The 17357-nt window shown below is 53.9% G+C and overlaps 2 protein-coding genes across 5 annotated transcripts in view; both read left to right on the top strand.

Annotated features, from left to right (window-relative positions):
• The first annotated feature begins 218 nt into the window (after positions 1-218).
• Positions 219-3089, top strand: vps25 (vacuolar protein sorting 25 homolog). Its single transcript, XM_028408363.1, has 6 exons — positions 219-330; positions 1201-1346; positions 1568-1621; positions 1721-1809; positions 2044-2119; positions 2377-3089. The coding sequence occupies exons 1-6, from the start codon at positions 284-286 to the stop codon at positions 2487-2489; spliced, it is 525 nt and encodes a 174-aa protein (XP_028264164.1). The 5' UTR covers positions 219-283; the 3' UTR covers positions 2490-3089.
• A 545-nt stretch (positions 3090-3634) lies between these two features.
• Positions 3635-17357, top strand: part of wnk4a (WNK lysine deficient protein kinase 4a) — a 29147-nt gene continuing 15424 nt past the window's right edge. The window contains exons 1-7 of one of the 4 annotated variants that reach the window (XR_003670916.1): positions 3635-4515; positions 13514-13686; positions 13949-14169; positions 14263-14420; positions 15973-16061; positions 16185-16404; positions 17268-17357. The exon at positions 17268-17357 is cut by the window's right edge and continues 271 nt beyond it. Coding sequence is in view for 3 of the 4 variants with exons in the window: in XM_028408360.1 (XP_028264161.1) it covers positions 3895-4515; positions 13514-13686; positions 13949-14169; positions 14263-14420; positions 15973-16061; positions 16185-16404; positions 17268-17357 (1572 nt within the window). In the remaining variant the exon portion in view is untranslated. Of the gene's footprint in view, positions 4516-9906; positions 10172-13513; positions 13687-13948; positions 14170-14262; positions 14421-15972; positions 16062-16184; positions 16405-17267 lie in introns of those variants that run through there. The other 3 variants (XM_028408360.1, XM_028408361.1, XM_028408362.1) reach the window with 3 other exon arrangements.

Genomic DNA, 17357 nt, shown 5'->3' with positions numbered 1-17357 from the left:
TTTGTGTTTGTTTGTTTTTCTCATGGAAGTATGTCAGATAACAACGTTCAAATAACATATGTGCAACAAAATCTTCCTCAAACAAAACATGAAATAAACCTCAGTTATATATATATATATATATAAAGTCCACATGTTTTTACCCGTGGTTTATATTGACATGTGTTTGTATTTTTGTCGTTTCCTCGTGGATGCTTTGGTGAGATCTGTGTATTCAGTCGGAACCATTTGAGGGTCGGACGCGCTTCCGGAAGCTGTCAGCTGTGAACACCGATCCCCTGCGATGAGTTTTGAGTGGCCCTGGCAGTATAATTTCCCGCCGTTCTTTACGTGAGTCACATATTTGTAAAACATGTTTTATAAAGATGTTAAACCAGCTCATTATATTTATTATTCATTTTTCTTACTGCGTCAAATCGCGGTGGTTTGCGAGTTAGCATCATGTTAGCTAGCTAACCGGCTACATTTGACAGAATGCTACGGAAGTGGATTTACAGAAACAGCCTCTCTGAAGTTTATATAGCGGGTTCTGTCCTTGTGGTGAAGCGGCTCTTTGTGTCGATATTTAATGTGAATGATATGTACGTTTATGTTTTAAAGGCGAAAGTAGCCGTTAGCCTAAAGGAGCTGTTAGAGGTGCTAGCAGCTAACTTTCATGTCAGGCTTTCATGTCGTTCCTCCTCCGGGGACACAGTAACACCTGGAAGGCCTCCTCAGATACATTCCCAGAGAAGAGCCAGCCTGGACGGGTGTTCTGTGCAGAGCTACATGACTCCTTTAAAGCCCTGGCTGATAGCTGCTGTTCTCAGACTGATGTAGGTCCGTGCCGACATATGATGGAAAGTGTGCAGCTCTTATCTCCTTCCCCAGAAATTCCCCATGTAAATAAAATCAGCAGAAGTCCATGTGGGTCATGAGCTGATCAGTATCTATCAGTTAGAAGCAGACACTGTGTTTGTCCTGGCGTCTCCTCTTAATGTCATTACCCAGCAGCCCACTGCAAAGAAGCATGGACATCAGCTGAGGTCAACAGTGTGTGAGGGGTCCTGGTGCATGCACAGGCTGACGTATTAGCCTCTGCTGACTGACGCCTCCTGTGGCGACACGCTTTAGCTGCTTTGTTTCCCGTTGATCGTCTTTAACCACACAGAGTCTCACCTGCTGTCTCTTCGTGTCTCCTGCTTGTCTCGTGGTGGACAGACTACAGCCCAATGTTGACACCAGACAGAAGCAGCTGGCGGCGTGGTGCTCCCTGGCGCTGTCCTACTGCCGACACCACAAGCTCTACACCCTGGACGTCATGGAGGCTCAGGAGAGCCCCATGTTCAACAACAAGAAGATAGAACGTATCCTCAGTGCTCTCCTCTGCTTTACACCATGTAAACCACAGTGATAGGAATACAACCAGCTGATTGTCTCCAGAGGACTGATTCCAGTTATGTTTAAATTAAAGCCTGACTTCAGGGGCGTGGGTCACATGACCCTCTTTAAAAGCAGCATGTTAAACACACTTCAGAATATTGATAGTTTTTCATTTTCATTACTAACAACCTTAACTGAATCCCAGGAAAACTGTCAATGGAGGCGATTCAGGTTGTGTTTGAGGAACTGAGGAAAAAGGGTAAAAGCTGTTCTGTCTCTGGGACCCTGACCTCTGTGTGTCTCTGTCAGTCTCTGCAGTAATGAGTGGTGGCTGTTTTCTCTGTGATTCTGTCTTCAGGCAACCTGGAGTGGTTGGACAAAAACAAGTCTCGCTGTTTAGTCATGTGGAGACGACCGGAGGAGTGGGGCAAGTTAATATACCAGTGGGTGAGTCACGGGCGGAGGCACACACTGTGCAGTTTGTTTGTTTGTTTGTGGTGTTATTTATAGCACAGAAGGAAGCCTGACACACCTGTCGACCCATGTTATTGGTCATTATGACACTTTATTGATGCTAAAGCCTCGTACTGATCCCAAAGGAAACGTTTCCCATATATATGATAGAAACAGAGTCATGGCTGATGTCCTGAGTGAGCTTTGTTTTACTCTTTAACTTTTCAGGTTTCCAAAAACGGCATGGTCAACTCAGTGTTTACACTTTATGAGCTGTCCAACGGGGACGACACAGAAGGAGAAGGTACGACCCTTCAGGACACTGAGAGCATCGTTCTTTATCGTGTGGAACAGCTGGTTCTGCTCAGCCTCCTCTGTTTACTCAGTCGCTGCTTCACTTGTGTGATTTCATGTCGGTACATCTGATCGGCCCTCTGGGTTCCACATCTCTCAGCCTGATTTTCTCCTCGTCTGTAACATAGTCGGTGATATTTCCTCCCTCTGTGAGCGTCCTCTGTATGTTGGTCATCAGTAAATAAAGTGTGTTTGTGTTCCTCTCAGAGTTCCACGGCCTGGAGGAGTGGATGCTGCTGCGCTCGCTGCAGGCGCTACAGACGGACGGCAAGGCGGAGGTCATCACCATGGACGACGGGAAGGGGGTCAAATTCTTCTGAATCAGTGCTGGACTCACACACACACACACACACACACACACTCGGTCTGGGAGCCCTCATTCTGTACCTTACAGGTTTCAGGCTGCACGACCCCAGCCCTGGATGCTGGTCCTTTAATTGTTGTTGCCTTGTGGTTCGAAGCCGCCTGTTATTGGAAGAGAACCGATATCATTTCTAGGTGTTGGGGGGGTTTGAGGTGACGCCGTGTTCGTCACAGGCGACATTTGATGCCATGTAAACGTGCAATGAGTCGATCAGGGGACTAAATGCTAAACGTCTTTCTGGGAAATCTGTCCCTCACTCCTTTACTGTAAACGAAGCTAGTTTGATCCCTGTCTTAACGAGCTGACTGTCTTAGCTGGACGTCCGCCTCCGTTCCACCCAGACATCCAAAGAACTCCCACCACACCACACCAGAGGGACTTTATGTTCAGAGTCAGCGCTTCCAGAAGAGGAGCAGCACAGAGACTCCAGCCGGCCCGGCTCGTGTCTCCACCGTGGACTCCATGTCTGATGGCTCCTCCTCTTGTTGTTGTTCCCCCGCCTGTCTATGCTCCGCCTCTTTTTCATACCCTGTACAATAAATCAGACTTTTGTTTACGTGTGTGTTTCTCTGGAGCTCTGGCAGTGGACGTGCAGAGTGGACTCTGACCGATGGAGGAGGCTCATCATGTGCTGTGATACAGCTCCGGGGAATCAGGGCTGTGTGTGTGCTGATAAACCCTGTGTGTGTGTGAGTGTGTGAGAGTCTGTGGCACAGGTGGGGCGCGGGGTGGCCTTGGCTGATAATGCTGTCCTGTTTCAGAAGCGGCTGTGGCTCCCCCTGCAGGCCACGGCGCACCGTGCACCGGCCCATATCTGCCCCCCTCAGGCTGATGGAGTGACGGCAGCTTTATCTTAATTCACAGGAAGTCAAACGGTGTCCCGGAGGAGGAGACGCTCTGTTCTGCGCGCAGACTGATGTAAACACGCTGTGGATCAGCTGATCGATACAGAGCAGATCAATACAAGCACGTGTAGACAGACAGGCTGTCACTGGGGTTTCACAGGAGACTCTGAGACTCTCAGTGTGTGGCTGGAGCTGGTCCTCTGATCCAGGGACCCTCTGTGGCCGGGCTGCGAGGGGCGGGGCCGGGCGCGCGCTCAGGACGCACGGCCCCGCGGAGCTTGTTGATATCAGCAGCTCGTGCTCAGAGCCGCGCGGGTGCTGCCGTGCGCGCGCAGGCTGTGAGCGGCGAGTACGACTCAACTTTTCTTTAATGAAACTTCAGTGACGTCACAGGCTCACATGACGTCCCGCTCGGTCCGAGTTTAAAGCCTCTGACTCCGCCACCTTCCCGGGAAACTGAGCCTGGACGCGGACTGACTCTGGTGTCCTCATGTCCCCTTCTAGGACAACGCCACCATGTCTCACGCTCAGGTTGAGATAGCGGGACGCGGCTTCCCGGGCCTCTCTGTGGATATGACCGACGACTGCCTGTCCCGCGTCCCCTCCGTGCTGAGGACGCACGGAGTGGGCGCGCGGAGGAACTCTTACGGGCTGCAGAAAATCAGCATGGACGTGGACTGTCCTCTGTACAGCGGCGCCCTGTCCAAGGCGCTGTCCTGGTCCGCGGAGAACATCCTGTCATTACCCGAGTCCAGAGCAGAGGACGACAAATCCGAGGACACTCCGCCGTCCCCGTCGCCCGTCTCCAGCCCGGGGACCAGCTCCAACACCCCCCCGTGCAGCCAGGAGCCCGCTGCCGGGTCCTGGACCCCCGTGCAGAGAGCCGGCGCCCAGGAGGCCAGCTCGGACTCGGAAAGCGAACTTCAGAACAAACAGAACAAGGTCTTGTCCCGCATCACGTTTGACTCTCAGTGGGAGCAGGAGGAGAAGGAGGACGCGGAGACCAAAGCGGTGGCGACGTCTCCGGACGGGAGGTACCTGAAGTTCAACATCGAGATCGGAAGGGGGTCGTTCAAGACGGTTTATAAGGGGCTGGACACGGAGACCACGGTGGAGGTGGCGTGGTGTGAGCTGCAGGTAGGAAGACCTTTATTTTTGTACCCCGGTCTGAGGTCTGAGACACAGCCTGTCCTGGTCTCTCTGACCCCCCTCGGGGCTGATCTGCTGCAGGGTTCTCCTGGGTGACCTTGGACGTGGTTTTGCCTCGCGTGGCAGCTGGGGCACCTGTTAGCAGTGATCCGGTTAATCTCTGTTTTCATGAACGGCATGGAGACTTTTGTCCCTGACGGGTCTCCGTCCTGTGGGGTCTGCTCAGTGTTAGTGCTCACATGAGGCCAGAGAAAGAGGAGGTGAGGCAGAGGAGGTGAGGCAGAGGAGGAGCAGAGGAGGTGAGGCAGAGGAGGAGCAGAGGAGGGAGCATAAGGAGCAACAGAAGAGGAGCAGGGGAGGAGGCTCCTTCTGGCAGGCAGCCTGAGCAGCAGCTGCTCTCAGGACTGATGTACAGAGGTGGATTTAGACCTGAGCTGTGTGTGTGTGTCAGAGTGTGTCAGAGTGTGTGTGTGTCTGTGTGTGTGTGTCAGAGTGTGTGTGTGTCTGTGTGTGTGTGAGAGTGTGTGTGTGTCTGTGTGTGTGTGCATCATTATTTTCAGTTTACCTGAGCATGCAGACATGGTCAGGTGGGGGTGAGTCCTCCTTCAGGGCTCCATCAGCAGGTGGGGGGGCTCCTGCTCCCACAGCCCACCTGTCAGAACAGTTGTGTGTCTGTGTGTGTGTGTGTGTGTCTGTGTGTGTTGGATGCAGTCTCTCCCAGGTGTCCCCTCTGCCTGCTCAGCAGTCACACAGCAGGTGGGGGGTGGGGTCCGGCCTGCCTGAGGTCTGGGCCCTGGTTGGAGCTTGTGTCAGGGTTCAGTCATGTTTGAGCTGCTCGGGGGCCGTCGGCCATGTTGGAAACAGGCACGCTGCTTCATGTCTTTACTGCAGACCTGAGCCCAGTTAAGCTGCTTAATCACTCCTAATAAGCTTAGAGGTGGCCTTTGTTGATGTGGTTACTGTTGTGAGAAGTTAACCTCAAAGAGATGGACCCCCCCCCCCCTCGCCTCCACCCACCCCCACCCCCTTGATGTTTAAAGTTGGCTGTTGGTGGCTAAACACACTGAGTCCTGTGCTGCTGGTGGAGCAGCAGTCACAGCTGCGTCATCACAAGTCAGACATTTTAATCTGAGCCACAGCGGAGATCTGCTCAGAGTGAGGCGCACACACACACACACACACACACACACACACACACCTGTGTTCACCTACAGCACACACACACAGTGAGAATGTGAATGTGAATGTGTGTGTGGGTGTGTCCACAGAACTTTTTGTTCTTGCACACAAAAGGAAACAAAACATTTCAACTTGTGACATCAAACACAACACAGGACACACACAGACACACACAGACACACATACAGACACACACAGACACACACACAGACACACACACACGTTAGTATGACACAGCTCTGATCAATACAGCCTGGGTTATGAGCTGTTTTTGGTGTGTTTGACTGAGGAGGATGTGAGTTCAGAGCTCGCCTGCTCTTGTTGCTACCAGAACCTTTCCGGCTGCCTAGCAACCGTCACCCCACAGACCCACAGGTGATGGCGGTGCCACACAGTGACAGCTGAGCTCTGAGGGAAACACAGCGCTGATAAAAAATGGATGAGCGGCTCCGTGCTTCATAAAGACGTGAAACTTTGCTGTGTTGACTCCATCAGCGCTCACTGAGCCCTTAAAGGGCCTGGTCTTCCTGAGGGGCAGCAGCTTCCTGCAGGTCTGACCCCACAGCAGACACCCGGGTGTGTGTGTGTGTGTCATGTTTCATTTTTAAACACACACTCTCTTTAGTCACGCTCTGCACACACTGTTTCACCAGCGCCACCACAGGTGTGTGTGTGTGTGTGTGAGGAGCTTCATGCAGGACGCTGCAGACACACACACACACACTGAAGCCTCCGTCACTCATAAACCACTCGTACTGAGCCCGTCATCATGGCCCTGTCAGGCAGGCAGACATCATGAATTATCATGATGTCCAGGAAGGACTGCTGAGGCCGAGCAGGTCTCCCTCCAGGCTGTGAGCATGTTTAAGATGGAGGTCTGTGAGGGCTGGCTCAGAGGATCTGCAGGCTCCAGCTGCTGCCCCCCCCTCTATGTTCCTGCTGGTTTTGAGCACAGTTATCTGAGGACACAAGGAAAGGGGGGCGGTGTGCAGCGGAGGCTTTACCTCAGCCCGGCTGCAGTCAGGCTTGGAACCAGGTCTGTGGCAGTGAAAGTGGGCTCATGAGGCAGGAGGAGCTGGAAGCCTGCATGAGGTTCAAGCTGTAATAAAGTCCTGCTACCAGGATTGTGTTCCGACTTATGAGACATAAATCCGGTTTGGCACAGACCCTGGATCTCTGCCGCCCCTCTTCCTCTCTACAGGTCTCTCAGCACAGGCCTGGCTGTGTCCCCTTTATCTGAATGTGGCTAGTGTTCAGTGACGGCCGGCTCCTATCAGCTCTCACTGCAGCCAACATCAACGCCGTCCTTCCTTGTAAGGCCCACGCTGCAGATCCAACTTATCAGGGCCGGCCCCTTCTCAGAGGAGACGTGAAGGAGGCCCGCGACCACAGGCTGCATGCACGCATGGCAGGTCTCTGTTTGCCTGCTCAGCTGCGTTCTGTTGGGTCACCTATAAAACTGGTCGGGTACTAGATGTGCGGTGACCGTGTGGCGTGATACAGCTCGTCTGTGTGGTGATGTACAGTCAGTGATAAGATGCTGTGTGTGTGTGTGTGTGTGTGTTCAGGGTGGGTCCTGCAGGCTCGGGCAGCGTGGCGGCTCTGTGTGTGGAAGGCCTCGGGCTGTTTGCTGTGTTTGTGTTGAGAGCTCAGCTGCTGGTGGGAGTGAAGGTGAGCGCGCCGGCAGGCCGCACACTTATCAGTCAGCCGGCAGACATGTGGCTCTGGCAGCGCAGCCTGGAACATGCAGTGGAAAGAACACATGGCAGGCTGCTGTGTCTGTACCGATGGAGCCTGGCAGAGCCTCCGTCTCTGCTGACTCACGGCTGTTAGCGGCTCCCTGATCGATTCCAGCTTCCAGTATTCTGGTGACCCATATTTTATACAATCCCCCTGCTCTGCTTCTGGTTCTTCAGTGGGGCGAGTGGAAAACTGGGAGGATTTCTCCCCAGAGATCCTGTCAGAATGACTTCAGTCCTCTGTCCTCTGTGTGAGGCTTTTGTCCTGGACCCGGCGCTTATGTTTCATGTCTCATGCATGTTTGATCCTCTCCTGCTGTGCCAGCCTCTCACATAAGCTCCCACTGCCACAGTACATCAGAAGATGTGTGTGACAGTGTGACTTGTACCCCGTTCACACTGGGGAAAAAACAGGATTCGGCCGCATCCAGATCAATCCAGATGTGTTTTTTCTGAGTGTGAACACCCCGAATCCAGTTTGATTTCAATCCGGCTAGATCCACCTCTCGTGGATTGGCTCAAATGTGGCTCAGGTGTGAACGCAAATGGCACACGCGGTCCTACCGCGGCGTGAACGGACTCTGTATATTACGAGGCGCCACCTAGTGGTTTGGAGGACAGCAAACACGCTGGATGAAGTCGGATTGAGTGCGGACACAAGTGTGTGCTAGCCAGATTTGAAAATAGGTCTGAACGTATCCAGCTTAAAGGCTGTCTGGGCTCAATCCTACTCTAGCTGGAATGACTTTCTCCAGTGTGAACGGGGCCTTGGAGAGAAACAGGCGGCCCCCCTGCAGGGGCCTGACTCCTGCTTCCTAAACACACTTTAATAGCTGTTCTGAGGCCATAGTTGGTCAGGCCGCCGGTCCGGGTCACCGGGTCGTTTCTGAGGCGGCCGTGTGTGTCGGAGCGTGCGGAGGTGTCAGCAGTGGAAACGTGCTCAGAGTATCGTGGATGAATCGGCCGGTGGTGTACAGTAATGGCCGCCCCTGTTTTAGAGCCCGGCACCTCTCAGTCCTCATCAGCACACACAGTCAGGTGTTTTCTGAGTCAACAGAACGCTGCTGTCAGACCCAAACAGTCCGTTCAGCTCGCATGTATCTGGACGCTGTGCGGCTTTCTAAAGTTGGAGCTCATGTTAAAAATACTCTTCAGTGTGACTCTTGTTTTGGACGGAGCCAGTCGAGCGTTCATAAATCATTCACGCCGTTACCTTCCGCTGACAAGGGCAGCGCCGGCATACCATCATCAACTCTGGTCCTGGTTTCCACAGGGCATTTGATAGCACATCCTTATTTGTCAGTATGCAGCGGTCAGAGCCGGAGGAGCAGCAGTCAGACGCACATCTGCACCGGGCTGCAGGTCTGAGAGGGATTCAGAGGCTTTCATCAGCTCTGAGTTCACAGAAAGTCATAACAGGAACAAATATGAGAGAGGAGCGCCCGCGGTCAGGCTTTTATTAATCATTGACTAACATTCATGCAGCGTGTGCGCACACACACACACACACACACACACACACACACACACACACAGGTGAGAAAGTGCAGATTATTTATTCTGCTGCTGCAATAATCCAGTGGCCTCAAAGGATCCAGAGAACCTGACGTGTCTTTCAAACTGTCACTGCTCCACCCCACATACCTGTCAGTGTGTAGAATGCTGGGCCTGCTGGGGCCTGCAGTCAGCCTGGAGGGTTCTGATGATCAAGGTCAGCACATGTAGCTCCCATCATTCTCTGCAGGCCAGTAACATACAGAGGGCATCAGGTAATCCTCAGCAGCAGAGAGGCCTCCTGACGTAAGACCTGCGCAGAGACAGGAGCCAGTTGGCTCGGTGTAATCGGGTTTAAGAGCCCGTCAGGCTGCTTGTGGGCCGTGCCAGCAGAACCCGAAACACTGTTTTCAGTAATGGGCCTCAGTGAGGAGGAGGGGGAGGGGGGGAGAGGAGGGGGAGGAGGAGGTGGAGGAGGGGGGGGAGAGGAGGAAGAGGAGGAGGAGGGGAGGAGGAGGAGGGGGGGAGGAGGAGAAGGAGAAGGAGGAGGAGGAGGAGGGGGAAGGGGAGGAGAAGGAGGAGGAGGAGGAGGAGGGGGAGGAGGAGGGGGTGGAGAAGGAGGAGGAGGAGGGGGAAGGGGAGGAGAAGGAGGAGGAGGAGGGGGAGGAGAAGGAGGAGGAGGGGGAAGGGGAGGAGGAGGAGGAGGTGGAGGAGGAGGTGGAGGTGGAGGTGGAGGAGGAGGAGGAGGAGGAGGAGGAGGGGGAAGGGGAGGAGGAGGTGGAGGTGGAGGAGGAGGAGGAGGAGGAGGAGGGGGAAGGGGAGGAGAAGGAGGAGGAGGAGGAGGGGGGGGTGGAGCTAAATATATGTTGTTGACGTGTTTGTGGACGTGCAGGACGCTCATGTGACGCCTCCTGTTTATTGAACTCTGACACAGCGGCTCCACAACCAGCGGTCCAACATCTCATAAAGGTTTCATCATGTTGGTTCTGGGTGTAACCTCCTCAGACCCGTTACTGAGGCTCTGCTGCTGTTTCCAGCCATCACTGAACCCGGCTGCTGTATTTATGGAGCCTCTAGGAGACGTGTCCGCCGGGCGTCTTGTGATCCTCTGGTGTGTGCTGGCTGTCCTCAGGAGGACTCGCTGCTTCCTTCACACTCCGCTCCTCCAAACAATGAGGAGACGATGCCCCTCAGACTGCCTGTCAGGGTCCAGATCAAGCCGAGGTCTTCAGGTTAGCACACACACAGGCAGCAGTGTGTCTGAGGCACTGGGTGCAGCAGCCTCTATATTCATATTTAATGCCCCGACATTTATCCTAACAGTTCATAATGAGAGCATGAATGCACAGCTACAAACAGGCCTCTGTTCTGCAGCACAAGCTGACAACACAACTAATGACACAGGCGGAGGGGAAGGTGCATCAGGCCTGGAGCATGCTGGGAAACACTGCCATTACACAGTCAAGAGGAGGAGTGAGGAGGAAGAGGAGGAGGAGGGGGGGGGGGGGAGGAGGGGGGGGGGAGGAGGAGGAGGAAGAGGAGGAGGGGGGGGAGGAGGAGGGGGGGGGGAGGAGGAAGAGGAGGAGGAAGAGGAGGAGGAGGAGGAGGAGGAGGAGGGGGGGGGAGAGGAGGAGGAGGAAGAGGAGGAGGAGGAGGAGGAGGGGGGGGGAGGAGGAAGAGGAGGAGGAAGAGGAGGAGGAGGAGGAGGAGGAGGAGGGGGGGGGGAGAGGAGGAGGAGGAGGAGGGAGAGGAGGAGGAGGGGGGGGGGGGGGAGAGGAGGAGGAGGAGGAGGAGGGGGAGGTTTAACAGTAGATGCCTATTAATAACAAATGTCTGCATGTTGGACAGTGTCTCACACAGACTGAAGGACGCTGCAGGGGACCAATCAGAATCATCGTGTTTACTTTGGTCACAATTAACAGAAAAACATTCAGTAGATATCAACACTAAACATCTGTGTGTGTCTGTGTGTGTGTGTCTGTGTGTGTCTCTGTGTGTGTGTGTTTGTGTGTGTCTCTGTGTGTGTGTGTGTGTCTGTGTGTGTCTCTGTGTGTGTGTGTCTGTGTGTCTGTGTGTGTGTGTGTGTTGTGTCTCTGTGTGTGTGTGTCTGTGTGTGTGTGTCTGTGTGTGTGTGTGTTTGTGTGTGTGTGTGTCTCTCTGTGTGTCTCTGTGTGTCTCTGTGTGTGTGTGTGTCTGTGTGTGTGTGTCTCTGTGTGTGTGTGTGTGTGTTTGTGTGTGTGTCTCTGTGTGTGTGTCTCTCTGTGTTTGTGTCTCTGTGTGTGTCTGTGTGTGTGAGACAGCCTGCTGCTCAGTGTAAACCTGCACCCTGTGGTATGAGCTGGGCCCTGTGGTCACTCCGGGTCCTCGGAGGAGCAGCAGCAGTCAGAGGCTGGTTAGAGTCCTCAATCCTGATGAGATTAATGGCTGACCTCCCTCCGCTCCATTTACACAACATGTCGCCTTTTCTTGGAAAGAACACACTGCTGCCTCAGTCCGCACCTGCACACGTCTAAAAGCGGCACTGTGCCGGCGTGTGCGCCTACGTGTGTGCTTGTGCAGAGTGTTTGTCAGTCAGTATGTCTGTGTGACAGCTGTGAGGTCACACCTACGTGTTTTCCCACGTTGCCTTTGACCTAAATCCCAGATCTTGGCGAGTTCCTCATGGCGGCCATGACGGACAGCAGCCTGTTAATGCTGCAGGTTCTCTGCTGTCATTAAGAGGTCAGGCTGAGCGGCCTTTGTCTGGAGGCCTCCTCCTCACTGCCAGAGTCTGGACGCAGGAGTTATGGCCTGTTAGCTGCAGAGGTTAATGACAGGAGGAGCAGGGGGCGGGGCCTCTCGGTCCCCGACAGGGTTCAGGCGAGACCGAGGTAGACGGGAAGACGCCGTGTCGGCCATCTCCAGAATAACACAAAGTTCTGACCACACACCTACACGCTCCAGGCACCGCTCTGTCATTTCAGCCTCCTGTTTTAATTTGAAAGGTTCTGACTTCAAAGACGCCATGACACACACAGCTCCGTCCTGATTGGTTCATCATAAACTCTGAGATCTGCAGTCTGTAAACAGCATGTCTGCACACACTGCATCTGTCCCAGTGTGACAGCAGGACGCCGCTCCCTCCCGTATGAAGCGGCGGTGAGCTCCGCCTGGTTTGGTGCAAATGTTGGCTGACGTGTGGCGTCCATGTCCTGGTTGTCATAATAGGGGCGCGGACAGGGACTTCTTAATACCAGCGGCTCCGCTACCATCAACACTGCTTATGTAAGTCCACTTATGTGGCACAGGGCCCAAAGTGTTTCCAAGCCCCCCAACGCACACACACACACACACACAGAGACACACACACACACAGAGACACACACAGGCTAAGAATAAGTCGCCCAGCTGGCCGAGAGCAGGAGGAAGCCTGTAGCAGAGGCTCGTCCTCCGGGTCTGTTTTCGTGGACCCTCTGCAGCTCTCTCCGGTGTTATGCAAGGTTTTCTGGCCTCATTTTCCAGAGAGGGGAGGGGGAGCAGAGCAGTGGGGACGGACAGATGCGGTGTAATGTTTCATGGAGACGTCAGAGCGTTTCTTCTTCTGACTGAAGACGTGTGTGTGTTCTAGGTTCTCCTCTGGTAATGCATGAGAACAGCAGCATGTTTGTAGCGTTGCTCCTGTTGGGGGTGTGTTTCCTGGGTGGAGGTGTAGTCAGCAGTGCAGCGGCGCTTCATGCAGGCGGTGCTGGTGGATGTGGAGCAGCGTCTGTCGCCGTTAGTGCTGCTTTCATTTCTGCACAGGCGACGATCCACAGGAGACACAGCCGGCCTCACGGAGCTCCGATGTTATCACACTTAGGTACATAAACATCAGGCCGTGCACCCGCTGACCCCTCCTGTCAGGCGCAGGCCTGTGTCATGTTTCCTGTGTTTGAGCACTCAGTGGTCTGTGGCTGCTGTGAACCTGAACCTAGGTGTGCCCAGTGGCGTGTGACGGTGTGACAGGTGACTGACAGTCTGCCTCCTGTGTTGATGATGGTAGCTTAGCATTAGCATCAGCAGCACCGCCTCCCTCCCTGATTGTAAGCATAAACACATGTAGAGAGTTGTTTCCCAGAAATCTGCCTGAATGCAGGATTCATGGTCCGGAGGTCTCTGAGGAGTTTTCCACTAAGCACCCACCGCAGGCAGGAGCTGCTCCTCCAGCAGCTACAACGGGCCATTCATCTGAGAGGAAGCACAAAAATGTGTTTGTCCGTGCAGTGTGATGGCAGCTTTGGTCCAGGTTTAGTGGATTTAGGCCGGTGCAGTCAGAGCTCTGTTATTGGAAATGAGTGTGATTATGTAAGAGGAGGGTCCTGCAGACGGATGGAGCCGTGGTCTCACTCCCACAGTCCTCTCCTTAGCTGCAGTAACATCATTTCTCTCCCTGGCTGTGTGGGTTTGTGCAGTATGCTGTGTTTATTGCTACCTGCTTACGTCACCCTTCACCGTCCTGACAGTCACAACACACCTGGAGTTTTATGACGGTTTCAGCGGTCACATCCCTGCTCTGTCTGTGTGGCCATGTGATCTCACTGTGACTTTCTCTGCAGACTCGGAAGCTGACCAAAGCGGAGCGGCAGCGCTTCAGCGAGGAGGTGGAGATGCTGAAGGGGCTGCAGCACCCGAACATCGTACGCTTCCACGACTCCTGGAAGTCCACGGTGAAGGGCCACAAGTGCATCATCCTGGTGACTGAACTCATGACCTCGGGCACGCTCAAGACGTGAGTCTGTGCTTCCAGCTCTCCTTCAAGCAGCACGTCAGTCTGAGTGTTTGTGTTTGAGAGCTCGTCCTCTGCCTCTGAGAGCGATGAGACAGAAGAGTTCTAATTTTGGAAACCATGTTCTGAGAGAGGAAGCTCGCTCGCTCTATAACTTCCTCCTGGCTGTCAGAACGCAGGATGAATGACTTTGTGGCTCTTAGAAGCTTCCTCTGCTCGCTGTGCTGTGACATGTTTAGACTGAGCTGCTGAGTCTTTGTTTCAGGTACCTGAAGAGGTTCAAGGAGATGAAGCTGAAGCTGCTGCAGCGCTGGAGCCGTCAGATCCTCAAAGGGCTTCACTTCCTGCACACGCGCACCCCTCCCATCATCCACCGGGACCTCAAGTGTGACAACATCTTCATCACCGGCCCCACCGGCTCCGTCAAGATCGGAGACCTGGGCCTGGCCACGCTCAAAAGTGCCTCCTTTGCTAAAAGTGTCATTGGTGAGAACGGTTTGATCCTCAAAGTGGCAGCTGAAGGAGAAGCTGCCTCACTCTGAATCACCTGTCTGACTGAACCCCTGTTACTCCTGGCAGGAACCCCGGAGTTCATGGCCCCGGAGATGTACGAGGAGAAGTACGACGAAGCGGTCGACGTCTACGCCCTCGGAATGTGCATCCTGGAGATGGCCACGTCGGAGTACCCGTACTATGAGTGCCAAAACGCCGCCCAGATCTACCGCAAAGTCACCAGTGTGAGTGAGGGGAGGAGGAGGAGGAGCATTCCCGCTCCCCCTCATTTCATGTAATGGTCCACATGTGTTTGTGTTCTTCTATCAGCCGCAGAGGAACCAGGATGTCTCGTGTATAGTCTGCATGATGACGCCTTCATTCGCTCTATTAAAGGCTCACTTTGGTCCATTACCAGCTCAGCAACTGCTGCCCTGCTGCCAGCCTGCAGCCTGCAATCATGACGCAGGCTGGTTCTGCTGCTGTGTTAACCTGTTCCTGTCTGACGGGTTCTGGCTTTCTTTGCAGTGGAATACTCCTCCAGTGTTTGCATAGAGAGCCAGCGTGACTTTGTGGCGCTGATGATCACTGTCTATCTGCAGATGGGATCATGTCAGACCAGGATCCAGTCATGCTGGAGGTTAAAGCCAGCAGAGGCCTCGGCAGTCACTGCGACGCCGCGGCGACGCCACGCCGGACGAGCACAGGTGGCGCAGGAGGTTTGGAAAATGTACCTCACTCTTTACAAAGAGGCCTGTTTCTTTCTTGTGTGTCACACATGCAAAGCAAACAAGTCTGACGGAGGCTGGAAAGTCAGAAGGCGACAATGCCAACAAGTCAGAGCGGGTCTGGCTCCTCCACAAACAGGAGGCGGCGCCTGCAGCCGGGCAACGCCACAGTAGCTGCACCTTTCAGGACCTGTTAATGTTTAAGTGGAGCGCGGTGACGTGGGTTTGTTGGTGTGGCACATTTCTCACAACATTAAGCACGAACCTATGAACACTTTCACTTTAATGAAGTCATTAGTTATTGAAGAGGCCCGGACACAGCGCCCCCCTCAGAGGAACAGTGCGGGCAGAGAAGCAGCTCGCTCTGCTTCGTCAGGATCCACCTCTGTGCCGGCTGCAGAGGAGCTGAGCCACAAATTGGATTTGCATTGAGAGTAAAGTAATATCTCCTCCGTTGTACATCATGTGCTGTATGTTCGGCCAGTGAGTGAAGCCTGTGCAGCTCTGATTTGTGGCTTCATTGAGTTAAGGTGATTCTCATGTAATGTGTTATCTGACAGACAGTGAGGCAGGTCCCCTGGTTTCTGTGTGACATGTCATCGCATGTGATAAGACTCAGATGATGTTATTCTGTCTGCAGGCCAAACAGCCTCTGACCTTGGCTTCTTCCTGTCTTATCAGCGGGTGTAGGGATCGCAGCCCGTACACTCTCACGATGGCGCTCAGAGAAACTCCCTCATTTCATGTTTTGGAGATTTTTGGGCTGCAGCTGTTGTAAAAGTCCTTTAAGTAGAAGGAGGTGAGCTCCTGGGGCTGGTCCATGTCCTCCCTATGTTGACATGAGCCGAATGTCAGACAGCTGTCGTGCCGGCTCACGGCAGATGTCAGAAAGCAGAGGATTAGGTCAGCACGCGGCGCAGGTGGGAGCGGCTCTGAGAGCTGCAGGACAAACATGCACTGAAGACATCATTGCTCTGATCAAACCCTTCAGGACTCTGCCCCTGTTCTTCATCACATTCAGTATGAAGCCGATCAAATGGAGCTCAGTCTGTTCCTGTCCTGTTCACAGGGCATCAAACCCGACAGTTTCTACAAGGTCAAAGTCCCAGAGCTGAAGGAGATCATCGAAGGCTGCATACGTATGAACAAAGACGAAAGGTAAAGGAACCACCGCCCCCAGGCTGCAACATGAAGTCAGCTCACTGTGTTCACACAGGTCTGGGCCCTTCAGAGGTTCCTCGGCAGTTCTGTACGTTATTATAAAGGTGGTTTTTCCTGCAGGTACACCATCCAGGACCTGCTGGATCACCCCTTCTTCCAGGAGAACAACGGCGTGCACGTGGAGCTGGCGGAGGAGGACGACATGGTGAAGCCCGGCCTGAAGCTGTGGCTGCGCATGGACGACACCAAGAAGCTGCACGGGAAGTACAAGGACAACAACGCCATCGAGTTCCTGTTCGAGCTCTACAAGGACGTGCCCGAGGAGGTGGCTCAGGAGATGGTAGGTGGCACAGGAAGCCGGTGTGTGTGTGCGTGTGTGTGTGACCTACTTCGTGGCAGCCATTAGTGAGGAAATGAAGTAATTGATTCCAGATCAGAGCAGATAGAGGCGGCTTCAGCCAACCCTCCCACATGGTCCCTGCCCCCTGCTGATCGGTGCTGTGTGTAGGTCTGAATCCTGACTCTTCATCAGAGTTCATCCAGTGTTTAAAGAAGCGGCCTGACTGTTTCTCCGTCAGTAATACAGGAGGAGGTTTGATGTGGAGGCTTCGCTGACGCTGTCACATCATGATAACCTCACTTACTCCTCTCTTGACCTTTGACCCCTGACAGGTAGAGCAGCCTCACTTGATGCACCTCCTCCTCATCATCATGGCTCCTTAATGGCTGCCATAAAGAGAACACCTTGCACACTGTGTCAAGGTCACAGCTCAACATTTAATCATCAGCTGGAAATGTGAGCGTGTGTCTCAGGAAGCAGCCGAGGTCACGTCTTTAATAACATAATGGCTCTCATGCCCCCCCTCCACCCCCTCCATCTATGGAGGTCACTTTTAATGAAAGTCCACGCCACAGTTCCTCTCTTGTTTACGTCTTTGTGGTGCTTTTCATCAAGATTGAATTTGGTATCAGCAGGGGACATCTAGTCCGGCCGATCTGCTGTAATCTGACTAAGTGTTGAGAGGCAGGCCCTCTGTGCCGGGCCGGGTGTGACAGGCGGAGGAGGAGGAGGAGGTGGAGGAGGAGGAGGAGGAGGAGAGGCGCTGATGTCTGACGCCTGACTGTTGATCAGGTCATCAGCTGCAGCAGGCCAGCATCAGCACACGTGTTAGTGTTGTACCCAGACTGTGTTTGTGTGTGCAGGTCGTGCTCGGCTTCGTGTGCGAGGCCGACTTCAAGCTCGTGGCCAAGGCCATACGAGACCGAGTGGCGGCCATCAAGCGGCAGAGAGAG

The sequence above is a fragment of the Parambassis ranga genome, chromosome 6 (assembly GCF_900634625.1).
Source record: "Parambassis ranga chromosome 6, fParRan2.1, whole genome shotgun sequence".
Classification (NCBI taxonomy): Eukaryota; Metazoa; Chordata; class Actinopteri; family Ambassidae; genus Parambassis; species Parambassis ranga.
Note: the sequence above shows the minus strand (reverse complement) of the source record. Positions and strands in the feature narration are given on the sequence as shown.

What these genes read in the sequence shown, in the direction of transcription:
- vps25 (XM_028408363.1), top strand. Translation starts at nt 284, where the DNA reads ATGAGTTTTGAGTGGCCCTGGCAGTATAATTTCCCGCCGTTCTTTAC. An exon ending in TGAGGAACTGAGGAAAAAGG is followed by an intron (nt 1,622 to 1,720) that starts GTAAAAGCTGTT and finishes TTCTGTCTTCAG; the next exon opens with GCAACCTGGAGTGGTTGGAC. An exon ending in GCAAGTTAATATACCAGTGG is followed by an intron (nt 1,810 to 2,043) that starts GTGAGTCACGGG and finishes TTAACTTTTCAG; the next exon opens with GTTTCCAAAAACGGCATGGT.